The following is a 25,138-nucleotide window of genomic DNA, read 5'->3' as shown; positions in this document are numbered from 1 at the left end:
GGTGAACATACTGTAATTAACCGTGGCCTGGACCAGCAGCCAGTCTTGGGCAGCATTTAGGATTCCATTAAAAGCCATCATTTGTGGTTGGGTAGAATTTTAATGGACTTTACAGCACTTTGACAGGTCAGGTTCCCGACTTAGACAATATGCATTTCAAAACACAGTCAACCAATCGACTTTTCCGACTTCTTTGTCAAGTGGAGCAACTTGCCAAAACAGTCTATGAAATAATGACATGTAAAAGAAAGGCACGTTTTCAAATGGCATAAAGCCTTTTGTTTGCAATGAATGCTAGTTAAGAATTGAATAAGAATCAAAGAGACCTGGCACCTCATTAAAAGTGATTTATTTTTAATATGCTTTGTTATCTGGGAGCATACTACATGTGAGAGCTGAATTTCAACCAACTGGTTATCAACTGTTGTTTTATTAGCCTGATATGCCTTCTAGCCATCAGCATGTGGTCATGCATTCATGCATGCAGTCAATAGCTGTCACATGCAATGCTTTACATAACATGCTGAACTTTCACCGATTCAAGGAGACTGCAGCGACATTAACTGTTATCTTGCCAATATGTCAAGTTTAACTGATTTTAGGGACAGAGCAAGAAGAGTGTAGAGGTGAAGTCAGGACCGCTGTAATAAAAACAGATTGTTATTTCCATCTGCATAATTTATATTTGGCAGTATGGCCCTCTCCTCCTTCCACGTGCATAAATGGAAAGCAAAAGGTGGGGAGAGCAGCAGCAAGACCTGGCACAGAACGGAGCAAGCAAGTGTCAGAGACAATCCTGCAGTACCTGGAGTTGAGGTAGGTTGCAAAGTGGCTTGCGTGTTCTCCAATAACTTCAAAATAAAGATAACTAAATAAAACCTAATCCTTAAGAGACAAAAACTATTATGAAGTCATCGACAGCAAAAATGAAATTAAAATATTCTGGAGAAATGAGATCCAATCAGAACTAATTAAGTTGTGTTAGAAAGGCAGGCCGGGTTAGTTCCCCCAGGCGCTATTTGTAAACTGTACAACTAACTCCCATGCTCAAAGTTTCTCACAAAAACAACAAAATATTAACACTGGGGAGGAAGAGAAGTCATATGGACACTTTGCGTTTGATGTCAAGGAAAATAAGTCTTCCTGTAAACCCTGTGGAACAACACTCACAGGTCAAAGCAGAACAAATTTAAACACTTTATATTTTAAATCAACTGAATCAACTTCATAATCAATGATCTCATGATCTCTGGTAAACTAAAAGAATTCAGATGCCTCAAGTACGACTAAAAAGGCGTTTTAACAAAAGGCTATGATCGAAACTGAATCAAAATTTGCTGACAAAATTAACACTGGTGGATTGCAGGTGTACATTAATGCAATGAGCTAGCACTGTCATCAGCTGATTTGTCAGGAGTCAGTTAAGAACACCTTTGTTTGTTTTAACTATGCTCAGTATGAAAAAGAAGGAAAATCAGTTCAGTTTTGTGCCAAGATTTGCCCACATGTGAAGAAAGGCTTATACAGCTTGTGAAATGCTATAATAATTACATTTTGTTAACTGCTGACACTACAAATAAAATTCACATTAAACATAGCGAGGCTCAGAGCGGGGTTTAAGTTGTGCTGTTGTGCTGATTGTAGCATGTCTGGGAAATGCAGAGACTACGACGATCAAAGAAAAGCCGTGGTTCATTTTATCTTACTGAAATAGAAGTCCCTCCCACAACACTGTGTTACAAGGGGACCCAAAAGGTTGGCTGGGGGAGCAGGGTGCAATTCTGCTCATGAAGTAGGAACTACTTACAAATATCTGTGCGTGTGTGTGTATATTATAATTTTGTTTAAGGTTCCCCCCACCCCCACCAGCCTCCTTGCAGTAAAACATTTAACTTTACCCTCTTCCTGCCTTTTTTGTTCTCTCAATCTCTTGCCGCCTCCGTCTGGTAAGAGGCTGCTCCGGAATCCATCTCATATTAATTACTTTCTCTTTCCCACATGCCCTGTAACCAATCTGGGAAGCTGACGATGAATAACTTTGCATTCTAAATCTGCTTTGAATACAGAATTCAAAATTCTGTTTACACCGCTCTTGGTCAACTTGTCTCCTTAAGGCCTGAGCAGAAATTCTCATCAAGCTTTCAGCAACAGGAGGACCTGAATTAAACACAAAATATATGAAACTTGGAGATGTGGAGAAGATGGTTCTTAAATTAAAAACCATATGCTAGATATAGAGAACAGGTAATGTACATAAAACCCATTTCCAACCCTTTTTCCTCATATGAAACGTGTTGATGCCATACTGCATCTGCATTCAACCTTATAGCTAAAGCTTTTCCCCCCTTAGGTGCTTTTGCTGAATTTTAAAATGACCATCTTCCATTTGCACTTGAGGTGCATCTCTGTACTGATCCTAGTACAGACTCCACCTCTAATATCTGCAGCATTCCATGCAGGAATCCCACTTATCATTTTGCACCCAGGCAGAATGCAAATGCACAAGAAGACAAATGTCAAATCCATAAAGTCAATCATCAAACACTTAGAGTTTCACCAACACAAATGTGCCTACCGGTCACCAGTGCACTGGCCTTTTCACCTAGGTGTCACATTGTATCATGCATTTTAAACAATGTGTCTACATGAATGAGCACAGCTGTTTAAAAAAAAAAAAAAAAAAAAAGAAAAAAAATAAGATGGGTGATGTTGCCTTTGAGCATAAAGTTATCACTGCTCGAATATGGAAACAGATTTATACCATAGTAACTCTAATTAACATGCTGGACAGACAGAAATGAAAGTACCATATGTCAATAATCAAGACCTCTTAATTAGGATCCGTGACAGAAGCTAATGAGTTCCGATACATGCCCGGGAATAAAAGGGCTGTCAAACCACTAAATGTCACCTACTAACCACCATCTGAATAGAATGTTAATTATTCACCGTACACATATAGCTGACATTCATGTGTATGGTATTTAAATTCTTACACAATGTCCTCATAAAAGCAAAGTAAACCTCTTACTTTGCTGCTGCATTACTAATGGCTGACACACACACATATTCAGACATCATTCAAAATCTGAAACAACAACAAAATAGCTTAACGCCATGAAAAACCACTAAAAGGAATGCATTAATAGCATGTATAATGACAGAGACAAGAGGTCACGCCATACTTTTCATGACTGGCACGCTTCACGGTTGAATGCATAATGCAAGACGCTTCTTGGCTGAACACAAGGAGACCCAAACAAATGATATTTGGTGTTTTTTGGGAGGTCGGGCATAAACTCAGCAGAGGAACAGAGTTAAGTTTCACTTTCGGCTGGCATTGCTGCCATTTTTTGTTTCACCTTGGAGTCTTTCGAAGCTGCTGCCACCCCATTTTTGCCTCAGAAAAGTCATATTTGTTGAGGGAGAAGACATATCTGTTCTGTTTCTCTTTGTAAGGCTCCCCAAACACTGTTGCAACCCAACTTTACAACCATTATACGAGCTCCCCTTTTGGATGCCACTTGCATCCAAATAGATGTAAAAATTTTATTTAAATGCTAGACTGAGTCTACTCCCTGTGAAGCAGTTATTCACAAGACTTGCAGTGACACCAGCTGGCAGGATCTCCTCACTGCAAGCAGTAAAACCTACTAAGACTGCTTTGGGGAGCTTGCTGCTTTGCTGATTAATAGTGTTAAAAACCTTTTCTATACTCTGTGCCCTCCTGTTCTAATCACATATCTTTCTGCTCCAAACTTTAAGTGGAATCATTTTTATATCTTTCTTAACATAATTTATTATAACACAAATAATTCCAAAGAGGGACATAGAAAATTAGGCAAGCAGCAAGGGCGCTTAACATTACTCTTAAACTGCTTCACATTTTATTCTAAAGTGTTTATCCCAACTCTGTGCAAAAGAAAAGCAGGTACAGGGGTTTGGGCTGTCTGTACATCTGATTAAATGGAAGAACTACAACAAACCTATTCAATGGAACAATGCAGGGCAACAAGTACTTCTCTCCGGTCTTATCCTCTAGCTCATATCCAAGAATCAAATATAACCCGCTGGCATTTGTGAGTCAAACACACCAATGGTAAATTGGCCCCGAGGATTCTCAAGCAGACGTTCATATTTAAATGCATGAATGAATCATTTTTGTACCTGCAGAATATTCAGTGTCTCCCTCCACGTGCTGCTTCTGTTCTTGGTCAATGCTACTGCCTGGAGGGACTGCAGAAATAACAGGTTTATTATTTACAAAAGGGAACTTCAAAATGCCTTTCATTTCTATTCTGCAGAGGATGACTCACCTTTGTCTCATTCAGCTCCTCCTTTACATCCACAGAGGATAATGGCACCTCATGCCCAACCTAAAGTAACAGCAAGACAACAATACAACCTACAAAATAAGCTTTGAACAAGAAACACTATAAGATGTTTATGCCTCCTGTGAATGTGAGCATATGCAGGACCTGAGTGGCTTCTTTTAGTAGTTGATTGAGTTTGGTAACCTCTGACTGCAGTTCCCTCATCACCTTCATACTGCCATTATCGTTCACTGTGGGAGAGTTCACTATGTTTTTAGTATAACTGGCAAAACGCAAAGTGTTCAGGGTCTCCATGTAGTTCACATCAGCAGGAGAAATGGCTGCCGGGGGGGGGGGGGGGACATGTTCATGAGGAGTGTGAAAACAGAAGATGGAAAATAAAAGAATTATGTGGTTAATAATGCTTCCAATATCAAAAACAGGTAAGAATTAAGTAATACATACTTGCTATCATAGTAGTCTTAGAGTTTCCACCCAGGCTGTCTTTTAGCAGCCATGTCAGCACAGAGTCTCTGTAAGGAATGAAGATCTGTTTTGTTGTTGACACTCCTACACCAAGGTCAGCTGAGAGTATCAAAAACAAAAGTACTCAGTCAAATACTAGAAAGGTAAAATGTTTCATCCACAAGTTGTATATAAATTCTGAGAACTAAATGCTCACTACTAAATATGTATTCTTCAGAAAAAGGCATCTAATTATCAATGGAATATGCATTTCAACCATAATTTCAAGGGTCGTTTATTTTGTGTTGTTTGTGTTTTAAATTACTTGACTACTTAAAAGATAAATTCAGCCAATGTGATATCCCTCACTGGTCAGTGAAGTTATGTCTAAGCATATCTTGCTTAATATCCTTTTTTTTATCCTGTAATTGACTGTCATTTGCAAAACAAATATTAGTATTAATATTAGAAAGTAAAGACTGAGACATAAACCCATCTAAAGTCTTTACAAGGAAGCATCCCACAAACATCTCAACAATAAACCTCATTTAAAAAAAATAAGCAGAGTCGCCCTCTGCTGGCCATTGTAAAAAGTATAGGTCTAAGAGCCCTTCTGCTGCACAGCTACATCCATCTTTCATATAGATTTCTATGTAAAGAGTTTGATTTGACAGCTAAGAGAAAAAAAAAAAAAAAAAAAAAAATAGGGTTGTAAATAGGTCCCAAACAGTAATTCCACAGCAAAATGACTGACTGCCTTTACCTAGAGCTGAGATCACATGTCCCAATGTGACCAGAGATTTGTTTATGTCGGCACTTTCCTTCAACCTGCCTCCTACTGTGCGTGTGGGATCAACTTTCACGCTGCCTGCCAGGTCTACCAGGTGGATCTTACTCACCGTCTCGTATAACGGTTCTGCATCACACCACACCTGTCCCAGGAAACAAAAAAGGCAATATCACAGAAGAATATACTTCCGTATACAAGTGATATCACAAACAGAGAAAATGAAAGCTTGTGAAAAATAACACCACAACAGATCAGGTCTCATTATCTCATAAAAGTCTCAGCGGTTTTGGGGGACGGCTTTTGTTAACACCCACAGATCTCTAGCAAACATTTTACTTTGGCCAAATTCAAACATCAAGCACTGTGTTTCACCTGGGTGAACGTTATGGTGAAGATGGCATGAGAGCGCTTGCTGAAGTCATTCACTCCCCTGCTGGCTGTGGTGCGCTTGGCATTGCCGAGAATGATCAGGCCCTCCACTTCACTGTAGCTTTGTACTAAATGCTTGGACAGATCTATGAGTTATATATATTTTTTGCATCAGATTTTATGCAAACACAGCTAGGATGGACATAGAATACAGGATAAAAACAGTCTTACTCTCTACATAGGGACCATGCCTAGGATGCTCCCTCACGCTCAAGCCCCCATCATCTGTAGGTGATGCTCTCTTTTTGAGAAGATCCTGCATCCGCTCATTGCAGATCTCAAGATAGCTGGTACAAAGATAAAAATACAATGTAGAACCATGATTTATTTTTAAAAAAGGTGACAAAGATGCAATGGAATATCTGTTTTCATTGTTAATCTGCATGCCAAATACCAATAAAGTTACTATTAACTTTGATATTTGGGCTGATTGGGACCTGATAAATATCAAAACAAAGAATTACCAAATGTTTTTTTTTTTTTACCCAATTTGTTTCTGAGAAAAATGAGAGCCACATATGAGGATATTCATTTGAAATTTTGATAGAACAGTAGCAGTATAATGTCCTCGTAAGTGGATATCAGGCCCCTGTAGAGCAAAACTGAGTATTTTGGTCTAAATAACCCAAAATGTGATGTCCACATATGTGGACGGCAGGTCCTATGAGGTTAATCAAAGTTATGGTGCATCTGTGCAAGACGCAATGGGACTAGTGTCTGATTCAAAAACAAACAATGTGGGGCATAAAGTAATTAGGCTTTAGAGAAGCATGCATGGCAGTAATAAAATGGGAGGAACCATGCCCTGCTCATGTAGCCGTGTATGTTTTTTCCCAGCACAGGGCTGAGAACTCAGACAGCAAACTTAGCATTTTGTTGTTGATGTTGTTTTATTTTGATGTATTCTGAGGGAAAAAAAAAAAAAAAAAAAAAAAAAAAAAAAAAAAAAAAAACACAAAGTCAAGCTCTGCAGCTTCTTTCGCTTATTAAAAAAAAAAAAAAGAAAAAAAAAAAAAAAAAGAACAAGTACAGATGTGTTAATTGTCAAATGTTGTACCTGAGTCTTTTTAAGATATTCTATAAAAATAAAAAATAAAAATAAAAAAACACAGACATGCAAACACGATCAAATAAAATCCAATTATAGAGTTAATTTAAATGCAAATAATGTGCCAGCAGTGCACATGCAAACAGATGGCAAAACAATGATTTCAAAGTAGTTTGACTTAAAAGCAGCAATCTAATCTCCTAACATAATAATTTAGGGGAACAGCTGGGACATAAAACACACTGTGATGAGACTAGATTTCATCTGGGATTTTGAACATTACAGGGTTATAGCAATAAAACGTTGTGCCTTTTTCTGGTTTCATTACATTTAGGCCTTTCAATTTTTCTAAATGATGTGACTGTTCCAGCAAAGTGAGAATAATGATGAACAGGAATGGGTTTTTTACCCTTTATTACTGCTGGCTCATGTATATTCTACAATCAAGAACAACTCAATAAGAATCATCACGGATACATCACTCTGACTTCTGAGTTGAGTTACCATCGGCTAAAAACAGTAGACCTTTGCACAAAGTACATAGTTTCATATAAACAACAGGAAAAAGTCTGTATCCAGATGCTCTCCAGCAACACCAGTAGTTTTATAAAACTGTTTAATGCCCAAAGTCTTTTTAATTCACTGGCCTCCATGTCTCTTGTGAAACAACAGCATTGCACACGTTTTTGCTTCATATCCTTCGTTCTCCACATTCTGCATGATAATTAACCTGCCCAGCAAAGCAGAACCACCTCTTTAAATTTGTTTCCCTTCAAACTGGATGACAATTCTCTCTGAGATTAATGCTTATATAAAGTTTCATTTCAATTCAACTCAAGCTGAATTATATAGCACCAATTGACAAGAGCCATCTCAAGGTGCTTTAAACCGTAAAGATCCTACAGTATTCTGAATAAAACCACGGCAATCAGACGACTCTTTATGAGCAGCAATTTGTGACAGTGGGAAGGAAAAAGTCCTTTTTAACAATTAAAGTTTTAAACCTAATCTTAAAAGTAGAGAGGGTGACTGTCTCCGGAACCAAACTGGGATCTGGCTCCGCAGGAGAGGGGCCTGAAAGCTAAGGTGCTACCTCCTCCCATTCCAGTTTAAGAAACTTAACAACAGCAAGTGAGCCAGTTTGAGAGCAGAATGCTCTATTGGGATAATATGATGGTGTGAAGTCTTTAAGATACGATGGGGCCTCATTATTTCAGACTTTATATGTCAGGGGAAGGATATTAAATTCACTTCTGAAGAGAACTTAATATAGAGGAAATGTGCTTTCTAGTCCCTGCCAGTAGTCTTACTGCAGCATTTTGAATTAACTGAAGTTTTTGGTGGAAATTTTTGGAACAACTTAATAATGAATTACAGCAGTACAGCCTAGAAGTAATAAATGCATGAACTAGTTTTTTTTAAGCATCACTCTGAGGCAGGATCTTTCTAATCTTAGAGATATTACACAAATGTCAGAAAGCAGTCCAACATATTTAATTTTTGCAGTGAAGGACTACAAGATTCCTTTTTAGGGCCAAATATTGCAACACTGGGTTTGTCTGAATTTAGAAGAAATTTAAATGTAACCCAGGTCTTGATGTCATTAAGCTAACCCTAATAACTGATTTTTGTTATCTGGTCTCATGGGTAAAGAAAGCTGGGTACCATCTGCATGGCAATGAAAACCTATGCTATGGCTTCTAATGATACTGCTGAAGCAATTTAATGACGCACATATAATGTAAATATAAATGGTCCCAGCACAGAACCCTGTGGAACAATGACCAAGCTACATGTGTTAAAGACTCCCAATTTACATGCACAAATTACAATCTGACAGATTTAAACCACTGGAGCACATTTTCTTTATTATCAATGCTGTGTTTTAATCTCTAATAACATTTTGTGGTCAGCGGTATCCAATGCCACACTGAAGTCTGTCAGGACAACCTGAAACAAGTCCACTGTCAGAGGCTATAAAAATAATAAGGAAAAAAAAAAAAACTTGAAGGTCCATCACTGACAAAAAATAAGTTTCTCTCTACTGAAATATGATTTCTGAGTTAAGTGTGATGGTTCTTTACCTGACCTCTGTGTGGAACATCACGGCATCGCTCTTGCTCCTGTGAGATATCTCCCAGAACAAGCCTTCACAGATCCGTGGGATTAAACCTTTATCGTGCTGACACATTAGAAAGGAAACAAAATGATACAGACACTTTAAAATGACAATTATGCTCCTGCTATGCTCTTTTAATTTGGGTGTCGTACTATGTAATGCTGTGCCATGACCACAACTCAGTATATGCAAAGTCTGCTGAATAACACAAACAGCTCATCCTGATATAGAATTACTGAAGCATAAAAGCAATTCCAGTCTGAGCTACATGCCCCCTTGTTTTAATTACAAAGTAACAGATAGTAAGCATTAAAAGCCACATATAATTATCTGGGATGTTGACAGCAGCTCTGGTGATGACCTTGCAAAAGTCTCCTGGTAGACAAGCTGAAACCTCACTGATAATGTGAAATTCCCATTGCTGCGCAAGGTGAGGGAAAAAAAAAAAAAAAAAAAAAAAAAAAAGCGGTGGGCTGCTGGCCTCATCAAATTTTCTGATTAGTAAGGAGAAACAAACACACCTGATGAGGCCGCTATCAGCCAGCCTCTAATGCGACGAGAAGTCAGTGCTGTGTGCACAGTGGGGTTAGCACTACTGCAGTGTTATCTGTAAAGAGCTGTGACATCCCATAATTCCCTGATTATGGTCGGGTTTATTTACAGGTCACATTCGGCATGCATTTTGAAATGAGGCATGAAAAATAGGCCCTGTACCTCGAATAAAAACAAAACTAAAAAGAATGAAATGCAATTTTTCACCACAAATTATTCACATTATTCTGGTAAAAAAAGGACAAAAAAAAAACTGAATGAAAGGCATGCACCTTCAAAAAGGGCTTATCACAATTATTGATGGCATGTCAAAGAACAGACTTGAACCATTGACTCCTACAGTGAAGGGATTCAGTCCCTATCCACAGGGCACGATGACTCACAGAAACGGTGTGAAAATGAATGTGAATAGTACCGTACGCCGTGACCTTTACAGTCACCAGCTCTCAAACTAATTCTATGTGAAAGTTTGGACTGATGTGTGTGACAGAGCTCTCCATCCCTGTCATCATAATGAAAGCACCAAATAAGCATCTTTGAGATCCATGGTTTCCCTCAATTCAACTTTGAGAGACTTGAAACAATATTAAGGTACCGGGACACCACAAAGGCACTTAAGGTTGTTTTTTTTAAATTTGTCACCTGCCAGTAGATTGGAAGCTAAAAAATAAAATAAAAATAATAATAATAATAATAATAATAATAATAATGCATTTTAATGAAAAAAACCCCCACACAAATCATCAATAAATTCCATTTAAACTTTTGTTACAATGTTTGCCAAGTTAATAGAAGACCTTACTGAAGGACCCATCATAGTGTAGGACTTCCCTGAGCCTGTTTGCCCATAAGCAATCACGCAGGCATTGTAACCCTCAAATGCAGCTTTCAGGACTTCAAACCCCAAGTCTCGGAAGATCTGAGGCAGCAGAGAAAAGATTATTTAAAAATGAGGAAAACAGTTCTTTCACACTAAAGTCGTGGTCGTTAACCCCCACTAAAAATTCACAAGGAATATAAAATCTCTAAACAGGTGAGATATTGAACAATCCAGATACCTTCTCCTGGGATGCAAACGTGGGACTTCTTCTGTCAAATGAGTCATATGAAAAATCATATGAAAAGGTTTTCCCTGCGCCCTTGAGCTCGTCCCCTCGAACTGTGGGCTAAAATTATAAACGCAGGTACCGCTGACTTTCAGTAATAACTTCATTTACTGCAGTATAGTGCGTTTCATTTTGTGATAATAGACCTATACCTTTTGAATGGTTGCTGTCTTCTCCTTCATATGAATTATCACCTTCGAGGATAACTGCTTTTCTCTGTGAAAAGTGTATGGGGGTGACAGACAGCCCATTTTGAAAGCTTGGTGGATAATAAAAGAAGTCATTCTCCCTACCTTTTGTTCAATGGACGGACTCGGACTGCTACTCGCACTGAAGTCATTATTAATATTTTAAAAAGAAATCTGGCAAAACAATGTCCAGCCGCTTCCCCCACCTTTCTTTGTGCTTCTTTAAAAGAAACGTTTGGATATCTGTAGAAGTTTTCACTGCTAATTATCACACCTGAGGTTTGCCCTTGTTTTCTCCATGTACTGCACAAACTAACCGCTAGGGTGCACCCCAACTAAATTCTTTTATTTTTGCTCACCTTTACAAATAACGTGACTGTCTGATGTTCTTTAATGAGGATCAGTCAATATTTATGCATTTAAATGAGACTTTAACTGAGTTTCAAGTAGTTTAAATATCTAATAAATAAAACAGTAAATAAATTCAATGTAAAAACACGCAGGATTTATTTGATAAAACCCAATACTTTCTAAATGGCTAGAGGTGAACCTAAGGTGATTTGAATGAGGCAGTTGTAATTGCTCCAAATGAGACTCAGGAGTTCAGTTTATTTTAGCCAATAAAATGTTTATTTAAATGGTCAGGGGAAAAAATACGTTGAGTTACTTTAACCACTTAAGGAGCTGTTACACGCTAGCACAGTTAAAGGAGTTTAATAGACGCCTTATTTGAAATTATAATCAGTAAGAATAAACGCATTTAAGGGTGTTTTGTTTGAGGAACCAATAAGAAGGCCGTCGGTAGTTTAAAGTCATCGTTTGTTTTTCTATTTTTTTATATGTGACGTGAATGTGGCTTTTTTTCCCTTTGACGAGCATTTCCCATGATGCACCGGGAAAAAAAGACGTAACCCGGCGCGGATATTCAAAACTATGGCAGAAGACTCGAGCATATTAAAAATAATATCAAACTCCGAGGACACGGAAAATGTGTCCACTGATAAAAGCAGAGACCTCGGGATAAAGAGACGCCTTTCCTTCTCCTCGGAAAAGGATATTAGCATAGCGGAGGCACCGAAGACACCGCCTGAGGTCCAAGCTGTATCCGAAGACCCAAACTCAAGCCGAGTTTCCCCGGAAATCAGCAAACAACGTTCCCCAAGTCCCGTAAACACACATTTAAAGGGTAAAAATGCTGTAAAGTTAAAAGACGACTCTTCTAGACAGCACTGCGTGAACGACACTGACGATAAGGAAAACACCGCTATACCCGCCGATCAAAGTAGGTGACATAACCGGTGTGAGTGCATGTGTTCCCCAACGAGGGAGGGGGTGATCACAGTAGACCCACTGCTGTGATCACGTTTCTTAAACTATATTAAGGTTTTGGTCTAAGGATATTAGTACTTTGTGGTTATTTTCTTGATGTAAATTTGATTTCAAGGGAGAAAACAGCTAGAGCTACTTCTGTTGTTCTACACTGTACATTTTGGTATCGACTCGGTACCGAGTAAATACAGAGTCAGTTTTGCAAATACTTTTAACCTATAGAGGCAACTTTTGTAGGGAGAGCAGTGTGTCATGATTTATCAGATGAATTATCGTCAATATGCAAATGAACACATTTAACGACCATTAAATCACTGATTTTTGTTTCTAACTTTCTGCTATAATTATTTAATACACCAAAAACACAACTTTCTGTTTTTGGTGTATTTTGAAATTGAAGCAAATAGTTTGTTATTTAAATGTGCTGTAGGTCATAAATAAAACAGACGTGACAGTCAACTCAAAGACGTTCAGGCATTTTTCATGGTGCATGTTTGAGGGTTTAAAAAATTATTTAATATAATTCAGTTTTACACACTGAACTGACGGGACTCTCACACTAGTAGTGATCCGATACTATGGATATTGGGATTGTTTAGCCCAGCTCTATCAGCTACATCAGAAATGCTGCAGACCAACACATCCTACAAGTCTACAAATATATAATCTAGTAGTATAGTAGATGGGCTTTTCAGATAAATGTTAAGCTGATTTTTTGTTTGTTTGTTGTTGTTTTTTCCAGATAACACAGAGGAGGATAACGCTTCTTGTCAGGGAGGTTTTAAACATATTAAAGTGACTGCCAGTATACAAAGTGATGCAGAGGACAGAGATGCCGAGGTGGTGAGGAGGGCACAGGAGGAAGGCTGCGTGAACGTGGTCTTCCCGGGGACTGTAACTCAGGAAGGCTGCTGTCGTTTCGTCAGCGAGATCCTCAAGTGCATCCTCTATCAAAGACAGCAGCTGCCCATGACGTATGACCAGTTGGTATACTCCCAGAGGAAGCAGCAAGCGTCGGTGCAGGTGAACAGGAAAAGTTTATGGTAGATGCCTCCAGCTGTTCAGTTGACGAAATGTTGGTGATGTGAGATTAACACGACATGTTTGGTGTCTCTTTTGCTTTTCAGGATAAAGACGTAGTGAATCGAAGACCGGTGCATTCAGCAGACATGGACTGGCGCAAGTGTCAGCAGACCCTTCAGGAGCTGGAGGAAGTGCTGCAGCATCTGGAGGTGCTGTTCTCCCTCAGCAGGGTGCCCCGTGTGCTCCTGTTAATGGGTGGCTCGCTTGTCCTCCCCAAAGAGCTGTACGAGATAAACATGGAGTCCCTGGCATCATCCGGTGGGAATCTGTGTCTACGGGTGTCATCGTGCTTGAGGCAGATCTTCCGCACACTGTTTGTGGCTGACCTTTTGTCTGACACCAGACCTGTTCGCTTAATGCCCACCACAGTCTTGGTGCTGGCTCACAGGGACTGTGGTGTAGGCTGGTTTCGACCCAAACTCCAATTTAAAGTCCCAACTCGTGTAAAAAAACAAATCATCGTTCTGTCTAGCGATCCAAACGTCTGCAAGGAACCAAGGGCGGAAGGGTCAGACTGGGAGGATTATGTGTGGTTTCAGGCACCTGTGACTATTAAGGGCTTCAGTAACTGACCCTAAAAGTTGGACAGTAAGTCTTTAGAGTGTAGCACTTTCTTTCTGGTGCTTGTGTACTACAGTAAATGTTAACAGCAATCCAAGGGAACTTTAAACATTTGTGTTTTTTATTAAAATGTACATATTTTAATCAATTTCGACGTATTCTTTTGTTTCAGAGTATGTTCATTCAAACAATAGTGAAATAAACAGTATGGTGTGCTACCCTTTTCTTTTACAAATGATCGTTTAAAAGAATGTTTGTCCTCATTTAACACAGAGCAATACACACACTATTAGTGCAATACATTTTTAATGACCAAGACTTCTTTATGCCAGTGTCATCTGAGCATGTTTACATATATCAAAAGCTTGCAAATGATTTGAGTGTCACGAATCAAGTGATAAGATGCTGCGTGGTGTAAAAATGTTCAACTTAAGGATTTGTATGTCTCCTGCTTGAAATAATAAAGGACAGATGTGCTATAACTGGTCTGCGAGTTCACTGAGGGCTTCAGGACTTCTCCACCTTCTTGACAAAATTGAACAGGTCGTCAGCAAGCAGCTGGGGCTCTTCAAAGGCTGCAAAGTGGCCACCCCTGGGCATGAAAGTGTAGGACTGGATGTTTCGGTACCTAATTTGTGCCCATGACTTGGGGCAGTGCATGAGCTCATTAGGAAAGGCTGCAAAGCCAGTGGGCACAAAAATCTCTGTCCTAAAACAAAAAATATATAATGTATAATTAGAGGCATCACATGACATGGTAAAACACTCATGTGTAGTGTGGAGAGTACACAGTGACGTACTTAAAATCCACTCTGTTGTTAAGATTACTCCCCAAATTCTCTTTGTAGAAGCGCATGGACGAGGTGATGGAGCCTGTGGTCCAGTAGATCATGACATTTGTCAAGAGGTCATCCAGGCTGAATTTTCTGCACAGATGACACAATTTCTTATCAGTCACAAACCAGCAGCTATCACAAATCTTGCTGAATGAAAAACAATAATCCGTAATTGTTAGAGCTGGTCGATCCTTGCCCTGTTGACTAGTGTCGGGAAAAGGGACACCTACCAATATTTTTAAAAAACTAAAATATTTGCATAAAATCAATTATTGATCAAATTGTTAATTTAAATATCTCCACAGTCCTAGAATTTAGAAACTGTACCTCTCCAGCCCACCGTCCTCCAGATCTCTGTTCTTCAGATCGGCCCAGGAGGAGAACTTCTCCAAAATCCAGGCTGCCAAGCCTACAGGAGAGTCATTCACCCCACAGCCTGCAACGACAAAGCGGTATCAAGAGCTGAAATCACTAAATTTAAGGTCGATTCTCTTACATTAGCTTCTGTTTGACCTTTTAATCCAGTCACTGTGACTATCAGAAACACTGAGCTTACTAAACTGTGTTATGGTCACACCTGCAGTATCTGGTTTAGTGGCCTGAATGTGAAAGTAGCCCGATTCTCTCAGCATCTCAAAGACGTTCTTCTCAAAGAAAGGGAACAACCGGCGAACATCTTCCCGACTCAAACCAACCAGGAAGGGCAGATACGGGCCAATCAACAAGGACAACAGGACTTTGAAACCCCTATTTGACATACACATGTTTAGGTGGAGACCCTTCACGCACCTGCAAAAGAGAAATGGTGGGGGGGGAAAAAGACGAGAGAAAAAAACGTTACCAAGGTCACAGCGAGTTAGTTAGTGCCAGTTTTCACATTAAATCAGCTTCACTCTTCAGGAATTTGCACAGCCATTTGTTTTTTTGTAAATCTGTCCGCACAGTGCAAACAATGCTTCACAGTTCCAGTAAGAACTGTCACAATGTTTCCATTAACACAAAGCGAGCGAGGGACTTTCTGTTCCAGCGAGTAACCTGTGGCATGTTTTCTGTTTTTGTTGCACTCACTGAGGCTTCATCTGTGCCATGTTGGTGGTGATGAGCGAGCCCCAGTCCCCTCCCTGCAGATAGAACTGAGAGAAGCCCAAACGCTCCATCAGCTTCAGGAAAATCCGGGCGGCGGCGAGGCTGTTGAACCCTGGAGCGGCAGTGGAGACACATTTGTGAATATCTTCCGCCAGATTTATTTAGAATTAGTAGACGTATTCTACCTTGTTTATGAGAGGCTTCTGAGAAACCGTAGCCAGGGATAGACGGGCATATGACCTCAAACACAACACCGTCGTGGCTTTGCGTGAGAAGCGGCAGAATCTTGTAGAACTCGTAGAAGGAGCCGGGCCAGCCGTGAACGATCATGATAGGCAGAACCTTCTGATTCTCGCGGTGTGGTGGACGCACATGGATAAAGTGCACGTCCAGTCCTGACACATGAAAAGCAAAACAACAACTTTAATAATAACTGCTGATTGATTATTGCGCAAATATCTGTGTGGGTTGACGTACATCCAGTATACTCACTGCTGAGCTGTTATGTACCTTCTATTTTGGTTTTGAAGTGTGGATACTTGTTGAGCACTGCCACCTGCTTTTTCCAGTCAAACTCGTGTCTCCAATAGGAAACAACTTTCTTCAGATAAGTGGAATTGAAGCCATAGTGGAACTTGCCATCTTCTAAAGGATCTGCGTAGCGTGTCCTGTCGATGCGCTCATAGAGATCCTGTTGATCAAGAAGATTGCTTTGCATAACTGTGCCCAAATATTGTTCATTCAGAAGTTGGATTACCAGCTCAAACCTACCTCGATCTCTTTGTCTGAGGTCTCCACTTGAAAAGGGTAGATTTTCTGATCTTCTGATAGTGTCTTCTCCCCCACTCCCCACCATCCGTCCCCTAAAGGAATGGTTCTTGGTTTTTTTCTTTTGTACACTATGTAGGCCATTATTCCACCTGCTGCCACGGCTGAGCCGATCAGTAGCTGCTGCTGCTGAGCAGCACTCAAGCCAAAGAAAGTGTCCCTGCAAAGTGTGGGGAAATATTGGGGGAAACTTAAAGAACAATCTATTTATTTGTCCGTATAATTGTAAAGTTAAGTGCCGCCCTACTTCAAAACCTGCAGTCTCTGCATCGTGCTGTTCCAGGAGTGGGCATCCACAGGTGACTTTAGACCTGGACAATGGGACATAGGTCAAGAAGGCTTTTTTTTTGTTCCCCTTTTTGTCACGCAGCAAAGCGCTTCAAAAGTCGCGTGTGGAAATTAAATCCGAGCGAGATTAAACATACCTTGTTTTCGATATGAGTAGTTTGATTTCTGCAGATAACCGCGGGAACCTGGGTGCTAGTCGTGCAGACGCAAAGAGTGCGAGCGAGTTCGCAACAACAGCCTGGATCAGACCCGATCTCTGATGCGAGGATTGCCGATTCGCTGCGAGATATGCCACTCCTCGCGCGCGGTGACGTCGATGTTTATATAACTGGGAGGGCACGGTGGGCGAGTGTTTCACTTCGTTTCCTGTGTTTGTTAGGCAAAAGATAGAAAATGTGGAAAGTCGCTTTGACTGTTCTTGCGGCCGCTTTGGCCGTTGGGTATGGGGCCATGGTCGGGGGCTTGACAGACGCCGATATCAACGATGAAAATGTGCAAAACGCTCTCCACTTCGCCGTCGTCCAACACAACAGAGGCAGCAACGATTTGTACCTCAGTCAAGTGGCAGAAGTGATCAAGGTTCAGTCACAGGTGAGTAACGGTCAGATTCGTGAATAACTGAATTGTTCTTTAGGGGAAAGCCATCCAGTAAACCATCGTAGTGATGTGAGCCCTTAAGAAAAGGCCTGCGAAGCGCCCTTTAAAGGTTTCACTTTTAACCACTAAACTAAAGTCCTAGTGGCCGTCCGATGGTCGTTACATACAATTTATTTGCTATATGCCTTCTTAATGGCGTTGGTACTCCCCAAAACATGGCTGGCCTCTTTAATCTTCCCTAATCCTCTCAACCTAGCTTGAGCAGTAGGTCTGCAATGTTCTGTGTACCTGTGTGGAGGCAGCCATTGACCCGCCCGAACAAAAGAGCAGTGTGGGTTTGGGAAAAAAGGAACCCGACAAAAGCACATCTTTGCTAAAGATTGGTTAATATGCTGACGAGTCATGTATTTATTAATTTTTTTAAGTTTATTTGGCTCTCCTCTTGAACTCTGAGACAAGGCTAGCGTAGCAGCGTGTTGATGTTTGTGTTTTTTCTAGTCATTGGTGAGCTTCTTTGCTCACGGGTGGTTTAAAGAGGAAGAGGAGGAGGAGTTAATTTGCTGTAAATCTTGTATTCAATTTCTTTCCCATTACAGGTGGTCGCTGGCATCAAGTACGTCATAACTGTGAAGATGGCAAAGACCCCCTGCAGAAAGGATGGTGTAGAGGAAGTGTGTGCAATCCACACAGATCAGGCAAAGGCTAAGGTACTGATGGCATCTTCTCAAAAGAAGCAAGATATTTGATCTGTTCTTAAACATCATGCAGCAGCCTTGTAATTAAAGCTGCATTCACACTGGAAGTGATTTGCTCGATGCACATCTCTTTGCAGCTGACGACAGGTGTCCTGTTGAAAAGTGATCATGTGAAACAAATTGATTTCTGATGTTTCTATGTTTTGTTTATTTCATAATAAATCAAAAAAAAATTTTTTGCGTACTTGACATGATTTGACAACACCACCTGAAAGATCCTAATGTTAAATGTATTGTCTGTTTTTCCTTTCAGCCCTACCAGTGCACATTCGAAGTGTGGAGCCGCCCATGGCTTAATTCCATTGAGTTACTGAAGAATGAATGCCAACACTGAGATCTACGTGGGACGCTAGAACGAGAACGCTTGGGAAATCTTACCTTTGTGTCAGAATAATCTTCTCTTAGACTGCAATGCACTTTCCTGTAGGTGGAATAAATATATTAATATTAGTATTTGTTGCCTTTACTACTGCACTGCTTAACTAATCAAACTTGTTTTAAATTTCCAAAATTAACTAACCAGTGTTACAAACTAGGTCTCCCCGATTTTTAAAGAAGCAACTTTGCCTCATCAGTAAACCAAGCAAATAACAAACTGTTGTGTAGTCAAACTGATCATGAGCTGCTTTTTTTTTTCCAGATAATTCAGTTTTGAAATAAAGTCAAACTTGCACACAAACTTTAACGTGTCCGTGTGGTAAATGCACACAAGGATGACGTTTTAGCTCAATAGAGCTTCTTTGTTGTTGTTGATGGTGATGAGTTCTCTGGATACCTACCCACTGACTAAGAGGAAGGAGAATGTGAACAAATCTGGGACAGACATGACTGACAACAGAAAATGCCATTCACATTATTTTCAACATCTATAAGGAGTTGGTGGATAGAGCAGTTACACTTTTAATCACTTTGGAAAAGAGGGGAGTTTTTGTCTAACACTATAAAACATATTGGACTTTGGGTGACCAGGGTTCCCACTTTATGTAGGACTACACTGCATGTTTAACCCTTTTCCCACCTGCCCTGCATTCTGAGACACTATCTTACATTTTGATTAATCTCAGTTAAAGTCAATCCAGAAGCCTGTTGAAAGTCTCTTTAATCTGAGGGTTCAGATCACAGGTCAAGTGCAGGTCAAAATTAAACCATTAAAAGTGACCAATAAGATAAGCTGTGCAGAATATGATGGAACTACAACAAATAAAGACTGCTTGTAAGTGGTTGAACTCAGTGAAGAAAAGAAAACTCACTTTAGGCTTATTCAACTACAGAGGGAGAGCTGAGATGTGCATTTGTATTTCGAGTGCTAAACTCCAAACACAAAATTCACACCACCTGTCAGCACTCATCTACGTCACATTGTCCCACGCAAGCACAGTCTTTGTCCCACTTTTAAGTTGTTGAGCTGGAAAAATATATTTTAGATTTCATATTTTTCCTGAACACTCCATAAACACGCTAACAGATAAAACAAACTTTTTTTTAAAAAAAAACTTCTGGCGGTGAATTAACGTTAGAGTTCAAGTTAAAGTTATTTTTTATGACAGGAAGTGGCCTGCTACGTTTATTTCACAAGTTCAAACCGGAGCAATGCGGTCATATCGTAACCCTACGGACTTTGCCTAAACTGTTAATAATTTATAAAGGTTTCTCCATTTTGGTGGATTGGGATGTTTTAAAACAGCAGGTTGTTTAAAGTACATTAGTAAGAAAACTCCGGTATCCAAACATGAAGGTCCTGAACAGAGACGAGCTGCAGGTCGCTGAAGGAGTTCTGCTCAAACACTTACCGAAGAGTTATAAGGTATCTGCGACATAAACCGCGTGTCTTTGTGCTTTACAGCCTCAGCAGCGCTTAAAAGTGTTTCGTGCTTTCAGGTGTACGGAATCAACAGGAACAAACCGACTACACTAGAAGTTGTGGTCGATACGTGGCCTGATTTCAAAGTTATCTGCAGACCGGACCCCGGGGTGTGTTTAAATCCCGTCGGAAAACTGTGAATAGATTTTCTCGACGGAAATCTTTCGCTTGTCACGTGATTGTGACAGCTTTTGTTTATTTCACGGAACAAGCGTGACCTGAATTTCATGAAAAATATGGCATACTACAGTACGGATGAACAGAGTTTGAGGAAAATGCTGACAGATGAGAATGCAGTTGATTGGAGCACTTATTTCATGATAGGAGGTGAGCTCAGATCACTGCAGAAAATAAGCACGAAATAAATATGGTGGCTTTTACGTCACTACATTTGACAGCTGTTACTATTTACACAGTTTTATAGACAGAGCACACACTTTGTACAATATTCTAATAAAAAGTTTAATAATCATATGGACATGTTTCCTGCATTAAATACAAACTGCTTGGATAACCTAAATAAACCTAATAAAAAGGAGAGAAAGAAATTAATGTGAATACTTTCCATTTGACAGGGTTTGATGTTTTCCAAGGGTCTTCTGGCAGAAGAGTGAACCACAAAGTCTATACTTCGGTGCATCTGTATTTGCCAGACACCAACCATCTCCACATGTCAACGTATGACAGGTATAATCTGATCATTAAGATTCGCTTTAAGTTATATCTGTGTATAAGTCATGATTTAAAAATAAACCCAAAAAGATAGTACACCCTGTGTCTGTCATGAAACGTCTGTGTGCGGCAAGCAGGAAAGGACCCAAATTTAAGAGTCAAGATTCTTTATTTGTCACATGCCTAGTTATACGAGTACAACAAGCAGTGAAATGTGTCCTGAAACGCTCCTCGACTGTGCAAAAAATAGAACATTATATACAGTAAGTAAATTATATACAAAAAGAGGACATTATGTACAGTAAGTAAGTGAATTTTATAACAATCTGGAAATTTTCAATTGAAAATCTGAAAGTGTACATCGTGCGAGTGGGATGTTAAAGTGTCTTGTGCCTAGTGAGGGTTAGGGTTCAATTCCGACTCGTCTAAAGTGTAGAGTTAAGTGCGTCCCTACTCCAAAATCTGCAGTTTTTGCATCATGCTGTTCCAAGAGTGGGCGTCCACAGGTGACTATGGACTTGGACAATGGGACAGAGGTCAAGAATGCTTTTTTTCCCCATTTTTTTTGTTAACGCTGCCCAGCGCTTCAAAAGTTGCATGTGCAGAAATCAAATCAAATAAGTTGTTTGATTTCCGCAGCTAACCGTGGGCAGTTGAGTGCTGTTTGTGCAGACGCAAAGAGCCTGAACGAGTTCACAGCAACAGCCTGGATCATACATGATCTCTGCTGCTGGACTTTTCCTATTATTCTCCTTCTAAATGTTATTGGCGGTTGGCAAACAACAGATGGGGCATTACTGCCATCAACTGGTCTGGAGTATGAACTGGACAAAAAAACAAACAAACTCAAATCCTCCCAAACAATTTACCCTCTTTTACACACTGGAATAATTCCTGATAACTTTCACTTCTTAAGTCCTTTTACAGTAAATCAATGAGATCTAGTTTTGTTTTTATATTACTGAGGTTTGGGGACAGTTGTCTTCTCGCCACCTGATTTTTCTGGAGTTGGAATTACAAGGACCTCGATGTGAACACAGCCATCTGTCTTCTCACGAAGGATAACCCTGATCGGGTCGTACAGTTTTTGTAACCCAACAATAACAAATAATTATTATGTCTGTCTTCTTCTTCTGTTTACATCCGGTCATCCCAATCCCGTTGTTTGCTCTTTTTTCGAGGAATGGCAGAGACAGACACGAAAACACCTCCCTGCCTAGCCTTGATTATTTTATTATTATCCTACTACTGATTCTATATATCCAGTTCAGGACATTCTGTTCAAACTCCCTTTGGCGAGAGAATATCCTTCTAAACATTATCTAGTGTGACGTGTAAGCATGTAGCAAAAACCCTCCAGCGCTCTATGTTCATTCTCAATATTTCAGCCCAGACATACAACTGGACAAGTCGTTTTAACCCTCAAAACCCAGAGCGCCAATTCGTTTATGAGCACATTGCGTTGTGTATATAAAAATAATAAAAACAGCTTTATTTAATCATTTTCAACCCTAACATTCCATAGTAGTCACATTTCTCTGCTGTGGGGATTGCCGATTGGCTGCAAGATCTCTGCCAGATGTGCCACTCCTCCGGCACAGTGATGTTCATGTTGATATAACTGGGAGGGCACGGTGGGGAGTGTTTCACTTCGTCTCCTGTGTGTTTGTTAGGCAACAGAAACAAGATGTGGAAGGTCGCTTTGACTGTCCTTGCGGCCGCTTTGGCCGTTGGGTATGGGACCCCGGTCGGGGGCTTGACAGACGCTGATATCAACAATGAAGACGTGCAAAACGCTCTCCACTTCGCCGTCATCCAACACAACAGAGACAGCAACGACTTGTACATCAGGCAAGTGGTAGAAGTGATCAAGGTTCAGTCACAGGTGAGTAACGGTCAGATTCGTGAATAACTGAATTGTTCTTTAGGGGAAAGCCATCCAGTAAACCATCGTAGTGATGTGAGCCCTTAAGAAAAGGCCTGCGAAGCGCCCTTCAAAGGTTTCACTTTTAACTACTAAACTAAAGTCCTAGAGGCCGTTACATACAATTTACTTGCTATATGCCTTCTTAATGGCGTTGGTACTCCCCCAAATATGGCTGGCTTCGTAATTTGTCACGTTAATATCCTCTCATCCTCTCATCCTAGCTTTAACAGTAGGTCGGAAATGTTTTTTATGCTTGTGTTGAGGCAGCCATTGGCCCGCCCGAACAAAAGAGCAGTGTGGGTTTAGGAAAAAAAAGGAACCCGACAAAAGCACATCTTTGCTAAAGATTGGTTAATATGCTGATGAGTCATGTTTTTTTAAAAGTTTATTTGGCTCTCCTCTTGAAACCTGAGGCAAGGCTACCATAGCAATGTGTTGATGTTTGTGTTTTCTCTAGTCATTGGTGAGCTTCTTGGCTCACAGGGGACAGTAGGGGTGTTTAAAGAGGAGAAGGAGGAGGGGTTCATTTGCTGTAAGTCTTGTATTCAATTTTCTTTCCCATTACAGGTGGTCGCTGGCATGAAATACGTCATAACTGTGAAGATGGTAAAGACCCCTTGCAGAAAGTATGGTGTAGAGGAAGTGTGTGCAATCCACACAGATCAGGCAAAGGCTAAGGTACTGATGGCATCTTCGCAAAAGAAGCAAGATATTTGATCTGTTCTTAAACATCATGCAGCAGCCTTGTAACTAAAGCTGCATTCACAGTGGAAGTGATTTGCTCAACGCAGATCTTTTTACAGCTGAAGGCCAGTGTCCTGTTGAAAAGTGATCGTCTGAAACAAATTGATTTCTGATGTTTCTATGTTTTGTTTTTTATTTCATAATAATAAATCACAGTTTTTCTGCATACTTGACATAGTTTTATAGAACTTTTCTGCTGCCCTCTTGTCGCGATGTTGCTGTGAATCCCTTTGAGTGTGTAATGCATATTAATCTGATCGTTAAATACTCATGTTCTTAATAGATATTATGCTATTGGATAAAAAAAAAACCTAAAGCATTTATATGTGTAAATAACACCACCTGAAAGATCCTAATGTTAAATGTATTGTCTGTTTTTCCTTTCAGCCCTACCAGTGCACATTCGAAGTGTGGAGCCGCCCATGGCTTAATTCCATTGAGTTACTGAAGAATGAATGCCAACACTGAGATCTACGTGGGACGCTAGAACGAGAACGCTTGGGAAATCTTACCTTTGTGTCAGAATAATCTTCTCTTAGACTGCAATGCACTTTCCTGTAGGTGGAATAAATATATTAATATTAGTATTTGCTGCCTTTACTACTGCACTGCTTAACTAATCAAACTTGTTTTAAATTTCCAAAATCCACTATCCAGTGTTACAAACTAGGTCTCCCCGATTTTTAAAGAAGCAACTTTGCCTCATCAGTAAACCAAGCAAATAACAAACTGTTGTGTAGTCAAACTGATCATGAGCTGCTTTTTTTTTCCAGATAATTCAGTTTTGAAATAAAGTCAAACTTGCACACAAACTTTAACGTGTCCATGTGGTAAATGCACACAAGGATGACGTTTTAGCTCAATAGAGCTTCTTTGTTGTTGTTGATGGTGATGAGTTCTCTGGATACCTACCCACTGACTAAGAGGAAGGAGAATGTGAACAAATCTGGGACAGACATGACTGACAACAGAAAATGCCATTCACATTATTTTCAACATCTATAAGGAGTTGGTGGATAGAGCAGTTACACTTTTAATCACTTTGGAAAAGAGGGGAGTTTTTGTCTAACACTATAAAACATATTGGACTTTGGGTGACCAGGGTTCCCACTTTATGTAGGACTACACTGCATGTTTAACCCTTTTCCCACCTGCCCTGCATTCTGAGACACTATCTTACATTTTGATTAATCTCAGTTAAAGTCAATCCAGAAGCCTGTTGAAAGTCTCTTTAATCTGAGGGTTCAGATCACAGGTCAAGTGCAGGTCAAAATTAAACCATTAAAAGTGACCAATAAGATAAGCTGTGCAGAATATGATGGAACTACAACAAATAAAGACTGCTTGTAAGTGGTTGAACTCAGTGAAGAAAAGAAAACTCACTTTAGGCTTATTCAACTACAGAGGGAGAGCTGAGATGTGCATTTGTATTTCGAGTGCTAAACTCCAAACACAAAATTCACACCACCTGTCAGCACTCATCTACGTCACATTGTCCCACGCAAGCACAGTCTTTGTCCCACTTTTAAGTTGTTGAGCTGGAAAAATATATTTTAGATTT

The 25,138-nt window shown here is 40.0% G+C and overlaps 5 protein-coding genes across 5 annotated transcripts in view; 3 read left to right on the top strand and 2 right to left on the bottom strand.

Moving 5' to 3' along the window:
* The window catches only part of kif16bb (kinesin family member 16Bb), a 29,006-nt gene extending 17,844 nt beyond the window's left edge, over positions 1 to 11,162 (bottom strand). Inside the window, 12 exon segments of the mRNA XM_085478094.1 lie at positions 4,168 to 4,223; positions 4,313 to 4,376; positions 4,479 to 4,654; positions 4,779 to 4,898; positions 5,542 to 5,710; positions 5,941 to 6,083; positions 6,169 to 6,284; positions 9,130 to 9,227; positions 10,519 to 10,635; positions 10,775 to 10,882; positions 10,969 to 11,038; positions 11,116 to 11,162. Coding sequence (XP_085334220.1) covers positions 4,168 to 4,223; positions 4,313 to 4,376; positions 4,479 to 4,654; positions 4,779 to 4,898; positions 5,542 to 5,710; positions 5,941 to 6,083; positions 6,169 to 6,284; positions 9,130 to 9,227; positions 10,519 to 10,635; positions 10,775 to 10,882; positions 10,969 to 11,038; positions 11,116 to 11,162 — 1,284 coding nt within the window.
* A 719-nt stretch (positions 11,163 to 11,881) lies between these two features.
* On the top strand, positions 11,882 to 14,388 carry mad2l1bp (MAD2L1 binding protein). The gene is made up of 3 exons (XM_085478092.1): positions 11,882 to 12,292; positions 13,082 to 13,362; positions 13,467 to 14,388. The coding sequence occupies exons 1-3, from the start codon at positions 11,944 to 11,946 to the stop codon at positions 13,992 to 13,994; spliced, it is 1,158 nt and encodes a 385-aa protein (XP_085334218.1). The 5' UTR covers positions 11,882 to 11,943; the 3' UTR covers positions 13,995 to 14,388.
* On the bottom strand, positions 14,084 to 17,271 carry ephx5 (epoxide hydrolase 5). The gene is made up of 10 exons (XM_085478091.1): positions 17,159 to 17,271; positions 16,981 to 17,044; positions 16,677 to 16,893; positions 16,416 to 16,596; positions 16,091 to 16,300; positions 15,888 to 16,017; positions 15,397 to 15,608; positions 15,147 to 15,255; positions 14,784 to 14,909; positions 14,084 to 14,692 (listed from the first exon to the last, which is right to left on the bottom strand). Exons 2-10 carry the CDS (start codon positions 17,001 to 17,003, stop codon positions 14,491 to 14,493), a joined length of 1,410 nt encoding a protein of 469 aa, XP_085334217.1. The 5' UTR covers positions 17,004 to 17,044; positions 17,159 to 17,271; the 3' UTR covers positions 14,084 to 14,490.
* Positions 17,272 to 17,337: 66 nt separating this feature from the next.
* Positions 17,338 to 19,053, top strand: cst3 (cystatin C (amyloid angiopathy and cerebral hemorrhage)). The gene is made up of 3 exons (XM_085478093.1): positions 17,338 to 17,612; positions 18,215 to 18,325; positions 18,627 to 19,053. Exons 1-3 carry the CDS (start codon positions 17,415 to 17,417, stop codon positions 18,705 to 18,707), a joined length of 390 nt encoding a protein of 129 aa, XP_085334219.1. The 5' UTR covers positions 17,338 to 17,414; the 3' UTR covers positions 18,708 to 19,053.
* Positions 19,054 to 19,909: 856 nt separating this feature from the next.
* On the top strand, positions 19,910 to 24,389 carry LOC146695713 (cystatin-like). Its single transcript, XM_085478090.1, has 5 exons — positions 19,910 to 20,177; positions 20,810 to 20,921; positions 22,580 to 22,791; positions 23,401 to 23,511; positions 23,965 to 24,389. Exons 2-5 carry the CDS (start codon positions 20,915 to 20,917, stop codon positions 24,043 to 24,045), a joined length of 411 nt encoding a protein of 136 aa, XP_085334216.1. The 5' UTR covers positions 19,910 to 20,177; positions 20,810 to 20,914; the 3' UTR covers positions 24,046 to 24,389.
* The last annotated feature ends 749 nt before the right edge of the window (positions 24,390 to 25,138 follow it).

Source organism: Copadichromis virginalis, linkage group LG13 (genome assembly GCF_057382275.1).
Source record: "Copadichromis virginalis isolate Kocher_CV1m ecotype Utaka linkage group LG13, C_Virginalis_male_GT1.1, whole genome shotgun sequence".
Taxonomy (NCBI): Eukaryota; Metazoa; Chordata; class Actinopteri; order Cichliformes; family Cichlidae; genus Copadichromis; species Copadichromis virginalis.
This window is presented reverse-complemented; position numbering and strand designations above follow the sequence as displayed.

Coding starts and splice junctions, on each gene's coding strand:
- ephx5 (XM_085478091.1), bottom strand. CDS start 17,003: ATGCAGAGACTGCAGGTTTTGAA. Junction 16,301..16,415: donor CTTCAAAACCAAAATAGAAG/GTACATAACAGC, acceptor TTCATGTGTCAG/GACTGGACGTGCACTTTATC. Junction 14,693..14,783: donor AACAACAGAGTGGATTTTAA/GTACGTCACTGT, acceptor TTTTTGTTTTAG/GACAGAGATTTTTGTGCCCA.
- cst3 (XM_085478093.1), top strand. CDS start 17,415: ATGTGGAAAGTCGCTTTGACTGTTCTTGCGGCCGCTTTGGCCGTTGGG. Junction 17,613..18,214: donor TGATCAAGGTTCAGTCACAG/GTGAGTAACGGT, acceptor TTCCCATTACAG/GTGGTCGCTGGCATCAAGTA. Junction 18,326..18,626: donor CAGATCAGGCAAAGGCTAAG/GTACTGATGGCA, acceptor TTTTCCTTTCAG/CCCTACCAGTGCACATTCGA.
- LOC146695713 (XM_085478090.1), top strand. Junction 22,792..23,400: donor TGATCAAGGTTCAGTCACAG/GTGAGTAACGGT, acceptor TTCCCATTACAG/GTGGTCGCTGGCATGAAATA. Junction 23,512..23,964: donor CAGATCAGGCAAAGGCTAAG/GTACTGATGGCA, acceptor TTTTCCTTTCAG/CCCTACCAGTGCACATTCGA.
- mad2l1bp (XM_085478092.1), top strand. CDS start 11,944: ATGGCAGAAGACTCGAGCATATTAAAAATAATATCAAACTCCGAGGAC. Junction 12,293..13,081: donor CGCTATACCCGCCGATCAAA/GTAGGTGACATA, acceptor TGTTTTTTCCAG/ATAACACAGAGGAGGATAAC. Junction 13,363..13,466: donor AGCAGCAAGCGTCGGTGCAG/GTGAACAGGAAA, acceptor TTTGCTTTTCAG/GATAAAGACGTAGTGAATCG.